Source organism: Leptopilina heterotoma, unplaced genomic scaffold, assembly GCF_015476425.1.
Source record: "Leptopilina heterotoma isolate Lh14 unplaced genomic scaffold, ASM1547642v1 Lhet_8, whole genome shotgun sequence".
In the NCBI taxonomy this organism is placed as follows: domain Eukaryota; kingdom Metazoa; phylum Arthropoda; class Insecta; order Hymenoptera; family Figitidae; genus Leptopilina; species Leptopilina heterotoma.
The window spans coordinates 516,510-538,050 of NW_025111180.1; the positions used below are offsets into that span (position 1 = coordinate 516,510).

Below are 21,541 nucleotides of genomic sequence, written 5' to 3' on the forward strand. Positions count from 1 at the left end.
TAATTATCTTTTTGCAGTTAATTTTTTTTCAATTAATATTTTTTACTGACAAATCATGAAGAGTTTGAAAATTTAGACTTGAAGAATTACTAGGTAATTCATTAATAATAGTAATTATTTCGATAAATTACTATATGATAATTGTAGATATGAAACAAAATGTTAAATTTTGTGTCCATATGTATTGTTATTGTAAATAACATTTGGAAAATCGTATTGTCCATTATGAGATGTATGCAATTGTGGTCGCAATCTCATTATTCGAATATTACTTTGTCTCGCGTCAACTTTCCTCAGGAAAAACTTTTGGAATTTTGTCGAGAGCATCCAAAGATTTCCTCTATCTCTGTCGATGAATTTCAGTTCAGCGACGAATTGCAATTGTTCTGGATTGTAGGCGAGTATCCTGAAGGGAAATTCAGAAAGAAGAATTATTTAATTAATTAAATTATCAACAAAAATTTAAAAAAAAATTAAATTAACAAAAAAAAATAAGCAACATTGAATTAAAAAATAGATAATTTTTTATAAGTATAGAAATTTTCTTTCTTATTTTACCTTTGATTGTTTGACATAGGATGCCAAGCAGCAATTGCAGTTTCGGTAAGTGGAGAAAAAATAATTGAATCATCTTTCGTGTCGACGGTCAATGCCGGACCTTGACTGGATTTTCTTCCAATAAAACTAACTGGAAGTTGTTCTCCGAAAGGTGGAGTGCCAGCTTGAAGCGCCGATGTTGGTACACTAAATAAACGATCAGAAGCGAGTGGGTTGAAATAAACTGTTCCTAAATTTGCCGAAAATCCCAATCCAATAATTCCGTCTGGCAGTTCGAAAATGTCTTCTCCAATCTATAAGAAAAAATCATGCTCTTATTATTATTATAATTATTTATTTGTTTATCTACTTTTATATTTTTAATTAATTTATTTAAGAGTAAATAAATAAAATTACAAAACCACAATAATTAAAATAATTAACTTAAAATTATAATTTATAATAATATAATAATAATAAAATAATTTATAATTTTTTTTTATTTGCGTGATAAAAATTTATTTTACCCGATAAGTCATAGAATCAGGATTAGGAAACATGGAAGAATGAGTGACTCTCCAACTTCTATCAGAAGTACCATCCAATACGAGCATACCTAAAGAAATAAAAAAAATTTTTCTTATTGTAATAATTATGAAGCAATAAATAAAATATTAAATAAAATAATTTTTTTTCTATTTATAATTAATTATTTTTTAAAATTAATTGAAAAATTAAATTTTTCAAATGAAAATACATATAAGAAAATTATTCCCTTACCAGCTGCAGTAGTATCCGCTATATAGACAAAAACATCGTCACAGGAATTCGCCGATGTATCATCCATAACGAAATTTGTTAATAAACTATGTGGTCTTAATATCTGGAAGAATATAAATTACTAATAGCTATTACGAAAATATTCGAATTTTAATTAAAAAATTATTTATTTTACTTATTCGAATAAATAAACCTTAATAAAAACTTAATAAATAAATAAATAAATAATTTTTCATTTATGTAATATTTTCTATAAATGTAAGTAAAAAATTTCAATTTTTCATTAAAAAATAAGGAATTTTGATAAATGAAAATAATAAACAAATTCAAAAATTAAAGTAGTTTATTTATTTATAAATCCATATTAACAATCGTTATTATTATTTCATTATTTAGGAAAATAATTGATTTCTCACGAAGAATTTTGTTAAAATTTTTGAAAATTCTAATTCAATTCTTTTTGAAGAATTTCTTTGAATTGTTTTAAAATAATGGAGTTTTTTGTTACAAGTGAAATTAAACATTTAATTATTGAATTTTATTATTTTAGAAAATAGGTACCTACCTAATTGAATTTTTTTGAAAAATTTTATAACAAATTTTGAAAAAAATTGAATTCTTTCGTGAAATTTTTTTTTTTAAATAATTGAATTTCTCAAAGAATTTTAGGTACTACCTATTAATAAATATAAGAAATTGGATTTTTTCGAGGAATTTATTAAAATTTTTAAAAATAATTCAATTTTTTCGAAAAATATTAAATTAAATTTCTTTTTAAATTGAATTCTTCCATGAAATATTATTAAAATTGTATTAAACAGAATAGGATTTTTTTTATTTTATAACAAATGAAGGGAAAATTGAATGCTTTCGTGAAATTTGATTAAAAATAATTGAATTTTTGCAAAATTTTTTTTACTATTTAAAAAAATAATAGAATTGTTTCCAAAGACTTATTAAAATTTTAGAAAGTAATTGTATTTGTTCGTGAAATTTTATTAAAATTTTGTTTAAAAATAATTGAGTTTTTGCAAACAATTTTACTATTTATAAAAATATAATTAAAATCTTACGAAGAATGTTATTATTTATGAAAATAATTAAATTCTAGCAAAGAATTTTATTAAAATTTAAAAAATTAATAAACAAGAAAATTAATCAGTAAATTAGTTAATAATTGAATTTTCTTAAAATTTTAATCTAGAATTATTCAAAAATTCATTTTTGAAAATAAAAAATCTTCTTGCTTTTGAATTAGTAAATTTTATTATTAAATTAGTAGAAATGACCATTTTTTAGTAAAATTCAAAAGCAAAAAATCAGTCGCTAATTCAAATTAGTAAACATATTTTTACTAATTAAAATTAAGAGAGAATATAAATAAAACAATCAAATTAAAAACAAAATCGTAAGATTTTTTATATGCATTAGCGCCATTTATTTTAATGATTATTATAAGTAAGCAATAGCTAGACCCCCCCTCCCCCTTAAATGCTTACGTCGTAATACTTGAATGGTCCCTTTAATTTTAAAGAAATATGTAAATGAAAAAAACAGTATACTCTGCATACCTCTCGTGGAAAATGAATTAATCTGACAAGTGTGTCTGTTTGGAGATCGAAGACGAGCATTTTTGGCGGGCAAACGGGACGAAAATCATCGATAGAAGTAATGACGCCAGCATCCAGTACCCACAATCTATTGCATTTATCAATTTTCGTACGATAAACGGAAATAATTGTCGAACAACTGATATTTCCTTTACCGGCCAAATGCCAGTCCCACGACGGATACGCCTGCAATTGTGGACTACTGCCTAATGGAAGATCTCTGGGTATAAAACTCAATGTTGCAGGAACGCCTGCACGCAATCTCGGCGTTGAAATAAATATCCTATGCCAGGAGACTTCAAATCCCGTGGGAACAACATTCTCAGGACGAAACATTTGCAAAAATGCCGCATCATAAGGTAATGCAAAATCCATTAATGGCCATTGAGCAATTGTGTCCAATACATCGCAATTTGAACGCGTGCTCCATATTAGTAGAAGGGAAAATAGAATTTTTCTGTATGAAAAATAAATAATAATCCATTTTTTAAAGAAAAAGAAAATTTTCTTTTTAAAAAAAAATAAAATAAAATAAAATTAAATTAAATTAAATAATAAATTAAATAATAATAATAATAATTAATAATAATTATTTCATTTTTAATAATTAAATAATAATAATTTATTTTTTAAATAAATTAATCAATTGATTAATTTATTTTACTATTTTCTTTATTATTTTATTTTTAGTAAATTACTTTCTATTTGAAACCTGTTTATATATGTTCAAATAAATAAATAAAAGAGAAAATAGAATTTTTCTATATGAAAAATAAATAATATTCTATATTAAATTTTTTTCAAGAAACAGAATAAATGAATTTATTTTATTTAACAAATAAACGGGTCATCACTTTTTGTATTCTATTAATTAATTAAATTAATTGATAACAAATTATTATTTTTTTTTTATTCTCAATTTTCAATTTGGATTTTTGGTCCATATTAAACAGAATAAGAAAAAATATAATTTTTCAAGAAGAAAAAGAATAGAATACATTTTTTTGATTATTTTATTATTTAATTTCTGTGAAATTTTTATTATTTATGAAAATAATTAAAAGTTTGCGTACAATTTTATTGAAAACTTTTTTTAAATAATTAATTTCTTTTTGGGTAGTTTTATTAAAATAGTAGAGATATTAAAAGTTATTGAATTGAGGAAAATTTTTGAAAATAATTGAAATTTTGACAAGAATTTTATTGAAATTTTTAAAAATAATTGTAATTTTGAAAAGAATTTTATTAAAATTTTTGAAAATAATTGAATTTTGAATAAGAATTTTATTATTTATAAAGATAATTGGGATTTTGACGAGATTTTTTTTCAATTTTGAACATAATTGAATTTAGTGATAAAGAAGAAATTATTTTCAGAAATTTAAAAAAGTGAAGGTTTTGTATTATAATTTGTGGTAATTTCATAGCTTATGAGGCAAATAAAAACGACACAAAAATTCAGAATTTTCTTATGAATTCTAAAAATTTAATTTTTTTCAATCCCAGTAAAAAAAAAAGTATTCAGAATAGAGAAAAAGTATTGGTGGAGACGTTCGGTGAATGCGTTTTCGCGACAAAACCGTATTGGTGGGTCACGGTGAATACATTTCGCTTACCGTGAATACTTTTTTTAAAAACTTTCGATTTAAAGATTCCTAAGCAAAGTTGAGAATATTTATAAAGAGCGTAAGTGACCTGAAGTATAAAAATGACTATTGCGAGAAGGAAATAAGAAATTTAAAAAAAAAACGAAAAATTAAATGTGACAAACAGATTGTCAAATGTTGATCAATTACCATATGCTTTTCTGTGCCTACAACGTATGATGATTAAAAGGAACTTTGACGTTACCGACGGAACTTACTGTTTCACATACATTTACTTGGATTTCTCAAGTTTCTGTCGGTATCGTCAATGTTCCTTTTCATCATCATACGTTGTAGGTTTGTCACATTTAACTTTTCGTTTTTTCTCAAAATTTCTTATTTCCTTCTCGCAATCGTCATTTTTATACTTCAGATCACTTACGCTCTTTATAAATATTCTCAACTTTGCTTAGGAATCTTTAAATCGAAAGTTTTTAAAAAAAGTATTCACGGTAAGCGAAATGTATTCACCGTGACCCACCAATACGGTTTTGTCGCGAAAACGCATTCACCGAACGTCTCCACCAATACTTTTTCTCTATTCTGAATACTTTTTTTTTTACTGGGATACTTTTCATAAAAATCCCTGACTTTTCCCTTAATTCCCTGTGTCAGAATATATGATATTATAGTTATAATAATATTAAAACTATATTTGTTAAAGAATTAGTATTCACTTTTACTTGACTAAACTGCCAAGGGCAATAATGAAAGAAAGTACAAGAAAAGATATATATTGAAAATAGTAATTGTAATTTATTACAATTTAAATACACTGAACTGTACAGACTCGGAAAATATCTACACGTCTCCGCGATTAGACTTCGCATTTAGTTTCACGACGTGCATAAGCACCTACTCATTGGACATCCAGCCAAAAACTGAAAAACCATGCCTTTCGCATTCCCTCGCAAAACTTAAACTTCCGCTATTAAAGTTCTAGAATATTCCAGAGTCAATCTTTATACCCACATAGCACAATAGTATGAGGTAAGGTTATGTTGAGTACTAATCGTAAGGCACATAAGGTTACACAATATTGCTGCGGTAGACCTGAGGTGAACTAAAAACTTCCGCCATGGAGGTAAGGTTACATGTTAGGGTGTGGTGAGTATATATGATAAGGCCATGGTAACCTTACACGTTAAGGTTAAGGTAACCTTACACGTTAAGGTTGATGTAACCTTACACGTTAAGGTTGAGGTAACGTTACATGTTAAGGTTGAGGTAAGGTTACATGTCAAGGTTGAGGTAAGGTAATTATTAAGTTGTAAGGTTGAGGTAAGGTTAAGGTAAGGTTGTGATAAATTTACCAGTTATGGAAAATATTGAAAAAATAATTAATAAATAAATATTCAATTAAAAAGTTAGTTTGTTGCTCCTCTCTATTTTGGAAACCTGACATGAAGCAGAAAATTTTGAAAACAAATTTGGGGGGACTGGGATTTGAACCCGGGATCGACGCGCATAAACCTATCATTCTAACTAACTGAGCTAAGTAGAGAACTGGTAGAAGGAAAATTAATATTGCCTTTAAGGAGTTAATCATCTTCTTGGTTCACCTTAAAGGCAACATTAATTTTCCTTCTGCCAGTTCTCTACTTAGCTCAGTTAGTTAGAATGATAGGTTTATGCGCGTCGATCCCGGGTTCGAATCCCAGTCCCCCCAAATTTGTTTTCAAAATTTTCTGCTTCATGTCAGGTTTCCAAAATAGAGAAGAGCAACAAACTAACTTTTTAATTGAATATTTATTTATTAATTATTTTTTCAATATTTTCCATAACTGGTAAATTTATCACAACCTTACCTTAACCTTACCTCAACCTTACAACTTAATAATTACCTTACCTCAACCTTGACATGTAACCTTACCTCAACCTTAACATGTAACGTTACCTCAACCTTAACGTGTAAGGTTACATCAACCTTAACGTGTAAGGTTACCTTAACCTTAACGTGTAAGGTTACCATGGCCTTATCATATATACTCACCACACCCTAACATGTAACCTTACCTCCATGGCGGAAGTTTTTAGTTCACCTCAGGTCTACCGCAGCAATATTGTGTAACCTTATGTGCCTTACGATTAGTACTCAACATAACCTTACCTCATACTATGGTGCTATGTGGGTAATCGCGCATATAGGCGGCAATATTTGTAATTTTATAACATATTCCAATTCATATTTTATTTTTAGGAAAATAAATTTGAATTACAAATTTTTACTTTCTTTTAGCAAAACGATCTTCTGCCTGCGCAGGCAGGCAGCCTGCAGAGGTCTGATTTCTGAATGCTCCTTTCAAGAAGACTATTCTTCTTGGCTCCTTTACGCTTTGGTTGATATACACACACGCCCTCTATTACAGCGGGAGTAAAAGAATTCTTTGTCAGTAAAAATATCAATGTCGGTAAATAAGAAAATTGTGAGTTCCAGAAAATTTAACGATTTTTTTTATTTTAATATATAAAACGAGAATAAAAATTAACAAGAAGATTTTATAATTTATTTTTTTATACGTGCCACAATATTATAATAAAATTTTAATAATTTAAAGAAATAACGACATTTTGTTTATTAGAAACGTTCAGAATTTCCGAAATATAAAATTAATTTTGTACGAACAAAAAAATTCTTTTGAGAATATAATATTAATTTACTTTGTTGCCGTGTATTATTATAAATAAATTAATAAATTTATCTTTCACATTTTTTTTCGTGCCTGCCCCCGACCAGAAGCACTCGCTTCGCTCGTGCTTCAACCTTCAATAGACCTTTTCGAGACACATGCATATCCCCTAATCGCCAAGTCGTCGAATGATCAAATAGTCGAATGCCAAGTAATCGAATGGACAAAACGTCGAATGCTAAAAACATCGAATCGGCATTTAGTCGAATGCTTAAAACTCGAATTGTCAATACGTCGAATGTTCAAAACGTCGAATTATCAATTCGTCGAATGTTAAAAATATCGAATCGTCAATATGACGAATGTTCAAAACGTCGAATTATCAATTCGTCGAATGTTAAAAACATCGAATTGTCAATACGTCGAATGATAAAAACGTCGAATGCTAAAAACATCGAATCGTCATGTAGTCGAATGCTAAAAATATCGAATCTTCAGTTAAACGAATGCTAAAAACATCGAATTCTCAATTCGTCGAATGTTCAAAACGTCGAATGATAAAAACGTCGAATGCTAAAAACATCGAATCGTCAACATGTCCAATGTTCAAAACGTCGAATTATCAATTTGTGGAATGCTCAAAACATCGAATTGTTAATTCATCGAATGATTCAATCATCGAATTTTCCATTCGTCGAATGTTCAAAACGTCGAATGATCAAAACGTCGAATGCTAAAAACATCGAATTCTCAAATCGTCGAATGCTCAAATAGTCGAAACGCCATCTGTTCGAAATGTCAAGTAGTAGAATGGTAAAGTAGTCGAAACGCCATCTGTTCGAAATGTCAAGTAGTAGAATGGTAAAGTAGTCGAAAGATCTTCCATCTGTTCGAATTGCCAATTAGTAGAATGGTAAAGTAGTCGAATGTTCAAAACGTCGAATGATAAAAACGTCGAATGCTCAGAACATCGAACTGTTAACTCGTCGAATGCTCAAAACGTCGAATGATAAAAACGTCGAATGCTAAAAACGTCGAATGCTCAGAACATCGAACTGTTAACTCGTCGAATTCTCAAAACGTCGAATGATAAAAACGTCGAATGCTAAAAACATCGAATCGTCAAAAGTTCGAAAAAGTTCTTTGTTTTAAGTTAATGTCTACTGAAGACAAATAACTTTTTCGAACTTTTGACGATTCGATGTTTTTAGCATTCGACGTTTTTATCATTCGACGTTTTGAGCATTCGACGAATTAACAGTTCGATGTTCTGAGCATTCGACGTTTTTATAATTCGACGTTTTGAACATTCGACTACTTTACCATTCTACTACTTGGCAATTCGAACAGATGGCGTTTCGACTACTTTACCATTCGACTACTTTACCATTCTACTACTTGACATTTCGAACAGATGGCGTTTCGACTATTTGAGCATTCGACGATTTGAGAATTCGATGTTTTTAGCATTCGACGTTTTGATCATTCGACGTTTTGAACATTCGACGAATGGAAAATTCGATGATTTAAGCATTCGATGAATTAACAATTCGATGTTTTGAGCATTCGACAAATTGATAATTCGACGTTTTGAACATTCGACATGTTGACGATTCGATGTTTTTAGCATTCGACATTTTTATAGGCCTAAGCACAATAGGTTCGCGAAAGTCGTTTGCGAACGCAAAGCATGAGTTAGAAAATGACAGAGATATATTTGTGTCCTTGTCTGTCTCATGCGTCTCGTTCGCGAACGACTTTCGCGAACCTATTGTGCTTTGGACTTATCATTCGACGAATTGAGAATTCGATGTTTTTAGCATTCGATTAAATGAAGATTCGATGTTTTTAGCATTCGACTAAATGACGATTCGACGTTTTGAACATTCGACAACTTTACCATTCTACTACTTGATAATTCGAACAGATGGCGTTTCGACTATTTAAGCATTCGACGAATGGATTATTCGATGGTTTTACCATTCGACTAAATGACGATTTGACGTTTTGAACATTCGACGTTTTTAGCATTCGACGTTTTGAACATTCGACGAATGGAGAATTCGATGTTTTTAGCATTCGATTAACTGAAGATTCGATATTTTTAGCATTCGACTACATGACGATTCGATGTTTTTAGCATTCGACGTTTTTATCATTCGACGTATTGACAATTCGATGTTTTTAACATTCGACGAATTGATAATTCGACGTTTTGAACATTCGTCATATTGACGATTCGATATTTTTAACATTCGACGAATTGATAATTCGACGTTTTGAACATTCGACGTATTGACAATTCGATGTTTTAAGCATTCGACTAAATGCCGATTCGATGTTTTTAGCATTCGACGTTTTGTCCATTCGATTACTTGGCATTCGACTATTTGATCATTCGACGACTTGGCGATTAGGGGATATTCATGCGTCTCGACCTTTTCATTTAAGACCGGAAGTTGAAGCTACGCTATGACAGACGGCGCGATTTCAAAAGTTTCGAGCAACTTTGTGTCAGAATGTATATGGTGCTAATAACAATTCAAATAAAAAACTCGATGAAAATGATATTCCAGAACCAAAATTAATGTTTGAACAGGTAGAGAAAAATACTGTCTGTCAATTAAAAATATGGTTATAAAGCTGAAGTCAGTGTTTAAAGGGTAAAAAAGTTTATATTGTTTACATGTAAAATAAGGTTATGTTATGTTATAAACATAACCTTACTTAAAGGTCTCATTTTCGATATACTTGACAAGTTTTGCAATTACTTCGAATATTTTCATTCGTAATAATTTTCAGTCAAATAAGACTTGCAACGAGCATCACTTTTGCAATTCCCAAAACAAACATTTTTTTTGTGCATCAATTTTTTTTCTTTGTGGATTATTTTTCTCAGGGATAATGCTCATTTTTAATACACGCTAATTTTTTTTTCTACATTCATTAGTAATATTTTTTAATTACTTTTCACTATTGGCACTGTGCATTTTGTACAAAAAGTGCTCGAAAATTTGTCGGAAGTTATATATATACTCCGCGCTTGCGCAGTACAGATTCCTTAAATGAAAAGGTCTATCATCAAATGTCGGGGTAGGCGCACTGATCTCTATAAAGGCGCTAGCACAGCTCCTACTGCCTGCCTGCCTGCCTGCAGGTTGACATGGTAACACATAAGAGTAAGAGAGTCAGAAAATTCAAATTGAATGTTTTTTCTCTCTCACTCACACCGTTTTTTGAATACGAGTTTTTCAAATACCATTTTATTTAAAAAGAAAACTGGTTTAAGAAAATTTGGTTTATTACAAAAATCAGGTTGTTTTTCAAAAACAACATTTTTAATTAATCTGTTAAGTAAAAAAAATCACTGTATGTCTAATAAAAACAAAAAAGATTAATCTTTCTCAATCATCTGTTTCTGTTCTGGCGTTATGTCACTTTTGCGCAGGCATAATGCGCAAGTCGGTTAGATTCAGTATTTCTTGAAAAACCGGTTTAAAAAATAAAACCGGTATTTCTTGAAAAACCGGTCTAGAAAATAAAACCGGTATTTCTTGAAAAACCGGTTTAAAAAATAAAACCGGTTAAAAAAACAAAACCTTAAACCGGGAATACATAACCGGAAACCGGTTTCCAGTAATACCGAAAAAAACCGGTATACCGGTTTACCGCACAGGCCTACGATTGTATAGAAAGTGTATGGGATAGAGTCTAATTTTTTAAATATCTCGCTTAAACGAAATTTTTAACCATAAGTTTATTAGGATTTTATGTTTCATTTTTGAAGAACTATTTTTTGCAATAATAAAAATCGATTTTATTTTTTTATTGATTTTATTATTGCAAAAAATAGGTCTTTAAAATAAAACATAAAATCCTAATAAACTTATTGTTAAAAATTTCGTTTAAGCGAGATATTTAAAAAATTAGACTCTATCCCATACTAGGCCAGTCGGTGAGTGCAAAAAGTGCACAAAAGTGCAACCTGAAAAGTCTCAATAGTTTCTTGTAGTTTGGGGGCCCCATATAAGAGCCCCATGGTTTGCTCTCGATTTCCGGTTGCAAAAAATAGTGTAAACAATCGTCAAAGTTCGAGAAACGTAGTTTTTCGATGACTCTTGCTTCCGGTTAAATTTTAGAGGAAAAAGTTGTTATTGAAAGTTGTAGAGCCTAAAAATACCTTTCAAATGATTGGTCATACGTTGAAAAAGGTTAATTAGTTTAGTTGCAAATGAATTTAAACCATTAAAAATAGCACTTTTTTAATTGTTTAATAACTTTGTTAATAATTATTGAATTTGTTTACAACTCACCAGGAATATTCTCCTTGCGAAGCTGAATAAATTTAAAAAAAAGTCAACTCGATCGGACAAATAGTTTATGTTTTATTCCATTTGTTAACTAAAAACAAGAAATTTTTCAACAGAATTTCCCCACTTTTGGACCTGCGAATTTCGTTTTTTTTTCATCGAGAGTACAGTTTAGGAGTCATATTTTGATTCCATTTAAATGGGAAATTGATTTTTTTTATCTAAGTGCATAATAATAGACGTTAAAAAAGGGTATGTTTTTTTGACATAAACAAATGGAATAACTCAGTCAATTTTCACTTTATCGATTTGGTGTAAAGGGAATTTAATTTTATTCGTTTTCACAAAACTTTTCCAAAAAAAAAATCCGACCTATCTTTAAGGAGGGGGGAGTTAGTTTATTTTTTTCAAAAAATTCCTGAGTAGATAATAATTAATATTTTTAATTGAAAATTGTGCCACTTATAGTTCAATACATGTATTTTACGAAAAAAAATTGAACATAAGGTTTTGTGCATTTATTTTTCATTTACATCAAGTAAAAGTAAATATATCCTTTTTTCAACCTCTAAACGTCGGAGTGGGGGTACTCGGAGGAGCGTGATTCTCGCCGCCACAACTCAATTCAGCCGTTCAAATTTGCAAAAATTGTCATAACTTCGTTAATTATTTACCGGTTTTAATCATTCTTTTTTTAATTTGATGTATTTTTTTACGCTGAATCCAAAAATGATTTTATATTTTTTCAAAATACAATATTTTTAAAAATAAAAGAGAAAGTTTTTTTAACAGAAAATTTTTAATTATTATTTATAACATTTGACAAAAAATTCTTTTCGTACATATAATTCCATTGAATTCAAAATAATATTATGACATAAAAAAATTCAAATTATTTTTATATAAGTGTGTAGCATTAGGTTGACATATGCACGCCTGTTCAACTATCAATACAACGATGCTACACACTTATATAAAAATAATTTGAATTTTTTTATGTCATAATATTATTTTGAATTCAATGGAATTATATGTACGAAAAGAATTTTTTGTCAAATGTTATAAATAATAATTAAAAATTTTCTGTTAAAAAAACTTTCTCTTTTATTTTTAAAAATATTGTATTTTGAAAAAATATAAAATCATTTTTGGATTCAGCGTAAAAAAATACATCAAATTAAAAAAAGAATGATTAAAATCGGTAAATAATTAACGAAGTTATGACAATTTTTGCAAATTTGAACGGCTGAATTGAGTTGTGGCGGCGAGAATCACGCTCCTCCGAGTACCCCCACTCCGACGTTTAGAGGTTGAAAAAAGGATATATTTACTTTTACTTGATGTAAATGAAAAATAAATGCACAAAACCTTATGTTCAATTTTTTTTCGTAAAATACATGTATTGAACTATAAGTGGCACAATTTTCAATTAAAAATATTAATTATTATCTAGTCAGGAATTTTTTGAAAAAAATAAACTAACTCCCCCCTCCTTGAAGCTAGGTCGGATTTTTTTTTTGGAAAAGTTTTGTGAAAACGAATGAAATTAAATTCCCTTTACACCAAATCGATAAAGTGAAAATTGACTGAGTTATTCCATTTGTTTATGTCAAAAAAACATACCCTTTTTTAACGTCTATTATTATGCACTTAGATAAAAAAAATCAATTTCCCATTTAAATGGAATCAAAATATGACTCCTAAACTGTACTCTCGATGAAAAAAAAACGAAATTCGCAGGTCCAAAAGTGGGGAAATTCTGTTGAAAAATTTCTTGTTTTTAGTTAACAAATGGAATAAAACATAAACTATTTGTCCGATCGAGTTGACTTTTTTTTAAATTTATTCAGCTTCGCAAGGAGAATATTCCTGGTGAGTTGTAAACAAATTCAATAATTATTAACAAAGTTATTAAACAATTAAAAAAGTGCTATTTTTAATGGTTTAAATTCATTTGCAACTAAACTAATTAACCTTTTTCAACGTATGACCAATCATTTGAAAGGTATTTTTAGGCTCTACAACTTTCAATAACAACTTTTTCCTCTAAAATTTAACCGGAAGCAAGAGTCATCGAAAAACTACGTTTCTCGAACTTTGACGATTGTTTACACTATTTTTTGCAACCGGAAATCGAGAGCAAACCATGGGGCTCTTATATGGGGCCCCCAAACTACAAGAAACTATTGAGACTTTTCAGGTTGCACTTTTGTGCACTTTTTGCACTCACCGACAGGGATGGGTACGTAACATACTTCATGTATGTTACCCGGGTTTGTTACGTATGTTACGCATGTATGTAACTCGTTTGGTTTGCTACCCTACGTATGTTACATTTTATGACGTCAGTCAGAAGTAAACATAACCTCAATTTTTCTGGTTGTCGCCAATCCGGCACTTGGCCTTGTTTATTATTATTCTTTTAATTAATCATAAGTCCTGGAAATTATTGTTTTAAAAATGAAACGAGGTGGAAGGCCTCTTAATAAACCCTTTTTTCAACAACTTAGTTTTACTCCTACCAAATTAGAAAACGGGAGAGTAGGAAAGTAGTTTGGATTTAAAGTATTAATAATTTTTTTTAAAAAATAGGACTTCACAACTGTAAATGGAATGTTGCATCCAAAAAAAAACATTCCCAGACTAAAGTCTTCTTTTGATAATTCCATTTTAGATTGTTTTCCTGTTCCTAAAAATATAAAAAATCCGTTACTTAATTTATACGTTTATAAGACTTCCTACTGGATCAAATATCTATTACATTAAATTTTTATAACTTAATTTATTGAATCCAAAATCATTCTACTGGAAATTTATATACTTTATACATGTAACTATAAATTATTAATTTTATAATTATTTTACAAAAGTGAGGTTATGACGCACCTTTGATGTTTGCTACGTTTGCGACAATTTGTTACGTATGTTACTCATTTATGTAACATACGTAGAAAACCTCGAGTTTGTTACATTTACCCATCCCTGCTCACCGACTGGCCTATACACTTTCTATACAATGTTTGTGCACCAGTTAGCATCCATCTTGAATTTTCCCCCACCCAACCTGAATAGCCTAAAGGCGCTAGCACAGCTCCTACTGCCTGCCTGCCTGCCTGCAGGTTGACATGGTAACACATAAGAGTAAGAGAGTCAGAAAATTCAAATTAAATGTTCTTTCTCTCTCACTCTTATGGCGCCTGCCTGCGCAGGCAGGCAGGCAGTGAGGTGAGAGTGTACCTTTATATACCTCTGGATTGGAAATGCTGTGAGCGAATAGAAGGGTGTTTTTAAAATTGTTTATACATGTGAAGGTGGCGCTGCACTCGTATGTTATTTAAAAAGAGCGCGAATATATAAATTTTATTTTTGTTAAGAGAAAGTACACATAACAAATCTTATTTTGCATTGTCAAAAAAAACGTCAATATTTCAAATATAAATAAGCAAATTATTAACTGAAAAAATTTGAATATTATTATTAATGAAATAATGGACTTGGACAATGGACATATAAAAACTAGCACCGTAGACGGCCGCTTGCGGCCGTCGGAGGAGCTAGTTGTTTTAAAAAATAGATTTCGATAAATAAAGAATAATTTTCCATTACACTATGGTTCAAAAATGAATATTTAAAAAGTTATGGTTAAAAAACTGATTTGTCCCATTGAATTCAATGCATTGTTTGTCCTCCGGTAAATCAGCTGATGTCAGCCATATTAGATTTCCCCCACCCAACTTGAACTACCTTATATAGAGATCAGTGGGTAGGCGTTGAATGTAAGAGAGAGACAGAGAAAAAACCAAAGCTTCACGAGCGTCCGCTAGAGGCGTTGAAGCGGGGAGCGAAAGTAAATAAAGATGGCCGGCTGTCAAATTATTCACGATTGCAATTTTCTTAAACTAGCGCCTCAGACGGCCTTCGGCCGTCTTCGTTGCTTCTATTCCTTCTTCATTTTTGTTCAATTTTTAAAAGTTCTAATGTTCAGTTTTTTAATTTAATAATTTTTTATATAAAACCAGAGCCCTCGTCGACCGCTTGGCGGTCTACTTTGTTGCTGCTTTATTCTTAATTCTATTTTAATTTTTAATTAAATTCTATTTTATATTTTTAATTATTATATTTTTATTATTTGATATCCTTCTTTTTTTTATTTATGATTTCATTTTATTTATAAATAAAATCATTTTATTTATAAATTTTTCTTGAGATAAACCTCTGAGATAAACAAGACAAACCCAAGACAGCTCCATGCTCCATCTATTTCGTTTACATTTAGAGTGTGAGGTGCGCTTTCTATGTTCTTTTTTATTCTCTATGCTTATTTCTTGCTTCGATACTTTTCGAGTTCGACTTTTTTCAATTCGAGCTTTTTCTGCTTTGCATTTTTTTAGAAAGGAAAATAAATTAACGGGCGTACTTTCGACCGTATAAAGAAAAATAGTATACATTACACGGGCAGAAATTTCGAAGCCCTTCACAGTGCGATGATGCCCTCGGCTTCGCCTCGGGCATCATTTCGCACAGTGCCGGAATTCGAACTTTCTGCCCTTATAATGTAATATACTATTTCTAGAAAAGAAAGTATAGAATATAATTTTTTCCAGATAGAAGAATGAATTAATTTTTTTTATTACTTTATTATATTTTTTATTATAAACGAATAAATAATATAAACAAATAAAATCAGTTCACATAAACTAATTATTTTTTTTGGGGGGGGGGATTAATACGAACTAAATATAAGTGATCACAAAGTCTATGTGACTCATTACAATAGTCTACTTTAAAAGGAAATCTTGGATTCTATTCACTATTCACATTAGCAGCAGTCTAAGGAAATCAGTGATACAGACAGTCGTAGTCATTACAACAGGACTATTGTAAAATAAGGTGATCGACTAAGCTTGCTTTCTTATTTTACTATAGTCCTTTGTAGAGACTAAAGTAAAGTGACCATATGGAAATAGTGTCAATGCGGGACACCCGCTTATTTATATGATTTAGTAAACAAAAAGAAAAGGTCATTTGTCACAAGAAAAAAGAATCAGGGAATTTGTAGGAGTCAATTGGAGCGGAATTGAAACAAAGGCGCGTCTTATGACATTTACATATTTATATTATGCTTATTTTGTAACATTGAATCATATATGTTTCTGACGATTGAATTTTTCTTAAAATATCACGAAGTCTATCTCTCTCACACTTATATTTTTCCGGGATATGCAGGACATTTTATGTCAAATGCGGGACGTTTTGTGGGATGCTGGCCTTTGCGGGACAAAGGGGAAAAATCCGGGACAGTCCCGCACAATCCGGGACGTATGGTCACTTTAGATTAAAGTCTAACGCACAATAGGTTCGCGAAAGTCGTTCGCGAACGAGACGCATGAGATAGACAAGGACACAAATATATCTCTGTTCTTTTCTAACTCATGCTTTGTGTTCGCGAACGACTTTCGCGAAGCTATTGTGCTTAGGCCTTAATATTGCTACATTTCTGATTACAAATGACTGTAGTAAAGTAAAACCGCTGCCAAGTTGTACATTTTTATAATTTTGGTGTTCATTTCACGAACACTTTGCTTTCTCATAGAAATAATAATAATTGAAATATAAGAATTAATTTTTATAAAAGAGTTAAAAATCATTAAATCTTGGTCCAAAAAATATGTTTTTATATATTCTATAAGATGGTTATAATAGTTTAATAATTACGCATAAGTTAATAAACAAGAATGTTGAAAAAAATGATATTTTCCACAATTTTTGATTTTTCAAATACCAATAATTTGATAATTTTTGACCATATCAGATTCAAAAATAAGTCAATCGAAGCCTTTTCTAATGCTCTACAAGTTGGTATAATGATACTTTTAAAGTTGCTTTTATATTTTTCAACAAAATTTTCAAATAAACAGTGTTATTTTCAAAAAAATTTAGATTTTTAAAACTTTAATATCTCTGGCTAATATGGACGAAAAATGTTCAATGAAGGCTCAAAAGAAGCGTCCAAAAAAACTCTACAAATCTAAAGAAAAACATTTATAGGTGTCCTAACATTTTTTTTAAGTTATGGCCGAAAAACGTTTTTTTACAAAATGAAAAATGCAAAAAAAAATATAGTTAAACTTTATGAACCGACCTGAAAATACTCTCATTTTATGTCCCCCGGGGAGACCTATACACTGAGAGAAGTCCGGGAACTAATACGTCCCGTGCGAGCCTTGAGTTGTACTTTTGAATGTTTTTATGTGAACCCTCGAATCGGGATGTCTCAAGCCCCGATGCGAAACGTGGAACGTCCTGAAGCGAGATTACCCAGATAACAAAATGCGCGTTGTGTGCTACTAATATCATCTGCACGCGTGCCGATTTATCCGCACTATGCGCGTTCACTGGACCACTCAGATGCGTCATCATATGCGATCCATAACTGTCGCATATTGTGATGGGCACATGCGTGACGGTATAATGCGAATAAATTATATTTATACTTCAGCCTTATTTGAATTAAATAAAAAGAAAAGATTATTGACATTAGTAATTTTTTTTAAATTAAAATGTTATTTATAAAAACGATTTTAATTTAATATTTCAGTACAATTTTGGAATTGAAATTGTTAAAAACTTCCAAATTCTTTTTTTGAGGTTATATCTAATACAACAAAAATATATATGTACTTTAAACAAATTAAATTTAACTTTCTTATTTTGCTGCAGTACTAAAAATTAAATCCACAATAATTCCTCACAATAATATCGCAATAAAAAACAATAAAAAATGAAATCACAATAAAAACTTATTTTGATAACACACCACAAACAATGCTGTCGCCATTATAAAATGTGTGATTGCCGATACGGGTGGTTGCGCATCATTAATTGCGTGCGTATTAAGTGCAGTTCACTGCACACGCATTCACAGCCGCACTGTGGATGGTAAAATGCGTATGGATTGACTCTTCTAGCAAGTCGCACTTGTGAACGGAACATGCTTATCATTTTGTATCACAGGCGCTTACGAAATGCAGTTCACAACACTCGCATTATTACCAGCGTCACAGACGATAGTAAGATGCGTATATGAACCGACTCATCTGGTAAGTCGCAGTTAGTGCAAGAAACATGCGTTTAAATGCGACGCACGATTGTTATCTGGGTACACAGAACTTTCAGTGTTTGCCACCAGTTGTTTTCTCACATGCGAGAACAATGATTGACTGGATCGGGGAGTCTCAGCACCCGATTCGGAACAACTCAAACACGACAAGCAGAGTAGCTCATAGCGACGTCTAGCGGGAACTATTACGTCTCGGTCTTCTCTCAGTGTACAATTTAGGGTGCAGTCCCATGATAGCGTTTTGCGAGACGCATGCATATCCCCTAATCACCAAGTCGTCGAATGATCAAATAGTCGAATGCCAAGTAATCGAATGGACAAAACGTCGAATGTTAAAAACATCGAATGGACAAAACGTCGAATGCTAAAAACATCGAATCGGCATTTAGTCGAATGTTCAAAACGTCGAATGATTAAAACGTCGAATGCTAAAAACGTCGAATCGTCAATACGACGAATGTTCAAAACGTCGAATTATCAATTCGTCGAATGTTAAAAACATCGAATTGTCAATACGTCGAATGTTCAAAACGTCGAATGATAAAAACGTCGAATGCTAAAAACATCGAAGCGTCATGTAGTCGAATGCTAAAAATATCGAATCTTCACTTAATCGAATGCTAAAAACATCGAATTCTCAATTCGTCGAATGTTCAAAACGTCGAATGTTTAAAACGTCGAATGCTAAAAACGTCGAATGTTCAAAATGTCGAATGCTCAAAACGTCGAATGATAAAAACGTCGAATGCTAAAAACTTCGAATCGTCATTTAGTCGAATGATAAAAACATCGAATCGTCAATACTTCGAATGCTAAAAACATCGAATTGTTAATTCATCGAATGCTTAAATCATCGAATTCTTCATTCGTCGAATGTTCAAAACGTCGAATGATCAAAACGTCGAATGCTAAAAACGTCGAATTCTCAAATCGTCGAATGCTCAAATAATCGAAACGCCATCTGTTCGAAATGTCAAGTAGTAGAATGGTAAAGTAGTCGAATGGTAAAGGAGTCGAAACGCCATCTGTTCGAATTGCCAAGTAGTAGAATGGTAAAGTAGTCGAATGTTCAAAACGTCGAATGATAAAAATGTCGAATGCTCAGAACATCGAACTGTTAATTCATCGAATGCTCAAAACGTCGAATGATAAAAACGTCGAATGCTAAAAACATCGAATCGTCAAAAGTTCGAAAAAGTTCTTTGTCTTCAGTAGACATTAACTTAAAACAAAGAACTTTTTCGAACTTTTGACGATTCGATGTTTTTAGCATTCGACGTTTTTATCATTCGACGTTTTGAGCATTCGACGAATTAACAGTTCGATGTTCTGAGCATTCGACATTTTTATCATTCGACGTTTTGAACATTCGACTACTTTACCATTCTACTACTTGGCAATTCGAACAGATGGCGTTTCGACTACTTTACCATTCGACTACTTTACCATTCTACTACTTGACATTTCGAACAGATGGCGTTTCGATTATTTGAGCATTCGACGATTTGAGAATTCGACGTTTTGATCATTCGACGTTTTGAACATTCGACGAATGAAAAATTCGATGATTTAAGCATTCGATGAATTAACAATTCGATGTTTTTAGCATTCGAAGTATTGACGATTCGATGTTTTTATCATTCGACTAAATGACGATTCGAAGTTTTTAGCATTCGACGTTTTTATCATTCGACGTTTTGAGCATTCGACATTTTGAACATTCGACGTTTTTAGCATTCGACGTTTTTATCATTCGACGGTTTGAACATTCGACGTATTGACAATTCGATGTTTTTAACATTCGACGAATTGATAATTCGACTTTTTGAACATTCGTCGTATTGACGATTCGACGTTTTTAGCATTCGACGTTTTAATCATTCGACGTTTTGAACATTCGACTAAATGCCGATTCGATGTTTTTATCATTCGACTAAATGACGATTCGATGTTTTTAGCATTCGACGTTTTGTCCATTCGATTACTTGGCATTCGATTATTTGATCATTCGACGACTTGGCGATTAGGGGATATGCATGCGTCTCCGTTTTGCGTTGCGTTTTGTAACTAGGCCATGAGTGTGAGAGAGATGAAGATATAGGTTCGCTATATTTGCACTCATGGCCTAGTTACAAAACGCAACGCAAAACGCTGCCATGGGACTCCAGCCTGAAAATAATTGAGGCCTTTAGCTCCTTCTCGTTCTGAGATATTGAGGCAAATGTAATGTTAGTACATACACACACACACACACACATCGGGACATTTTTTTAAAATCCGTTTTCTGGACTTCTGAGAAAAAATTACATAAAAATTTTTTTTTATTTATTTATAACATTTATACGGGCAATGCCTATTCGTGCATAAAGTACTAAAAGATTAGGTATAATGAAAAAAAGTTTATAAATATGTCAAAAAATCACGATCGAAAATTTTGCTAATATATCAGAATAAATTTTGATAATTTGGTTAGGTTACCTGAGAAATTCAAAACAATTTGACATTCCCGATCTGATGTTTTTTTCGTATAGCGTCGCGAAAAACGCAATCTTAATGAATTCCTTTTCTATTGTTAAGTTGATAATTTCTATCCAATTCAATTCTCTGTAACCACGTGACCACCCTACACTGAAAAAAAAGTTCTGTTTAGGGTATATTTAACACGATATTCTAGTTAAAACAACCAGAATTCTGGTTAAATTAACTAGAATTCTGGTTAACCTAACCAGAAAAAATCAAGTTATAGGGCATATTTAACACGAAATTCTAGTTAAAAACAGGTTTTCTGGTAATTCCAACCAGAACTTTTTTTTCAGTATACTGCCCCAGGCGGAAATTTCCAACCGGCGCGGATCCTAGCCCGTACTGACGCCGGTGTAACTGTACTGGCTCGGAACCGCCTGCCAAC

General features: G+C 31.0%; 1 protein-coding gene across 1 annotated transcript in view; it reads right to left on the reverse strand.

Annotated features, from left to right (window-relative positions):
* Window positions 1-21,541, reverse strand: part of LOC122511046 (motile sperm domain-containing protein 2-like) — a 108,861-nt gene continuing 87,320 nt past the window's right edge. Inside the window, exons 9-12 of the mRNA XM_043626053.1 lie at window positions 1,318-1,420; window positions 1,065-1,153; window positions 559-851; window positions 1-406 (exon numbers count right to left, since the gene is read on the reverse strand). Coding sequence (XP_043481988.1) covers window positions 163-406; window positions 559-851; window positions 1,065-1,153; window positions 1,318-1,420 — 729 coding nt within the window. The 3' untranslated portion in view covers window positions 1-162. The remainder of the gene's footprint in view (window positions 407-558; window positions 852-1,064; window positions 1,154-1,317; window positions 1,421-21,541) is intronic.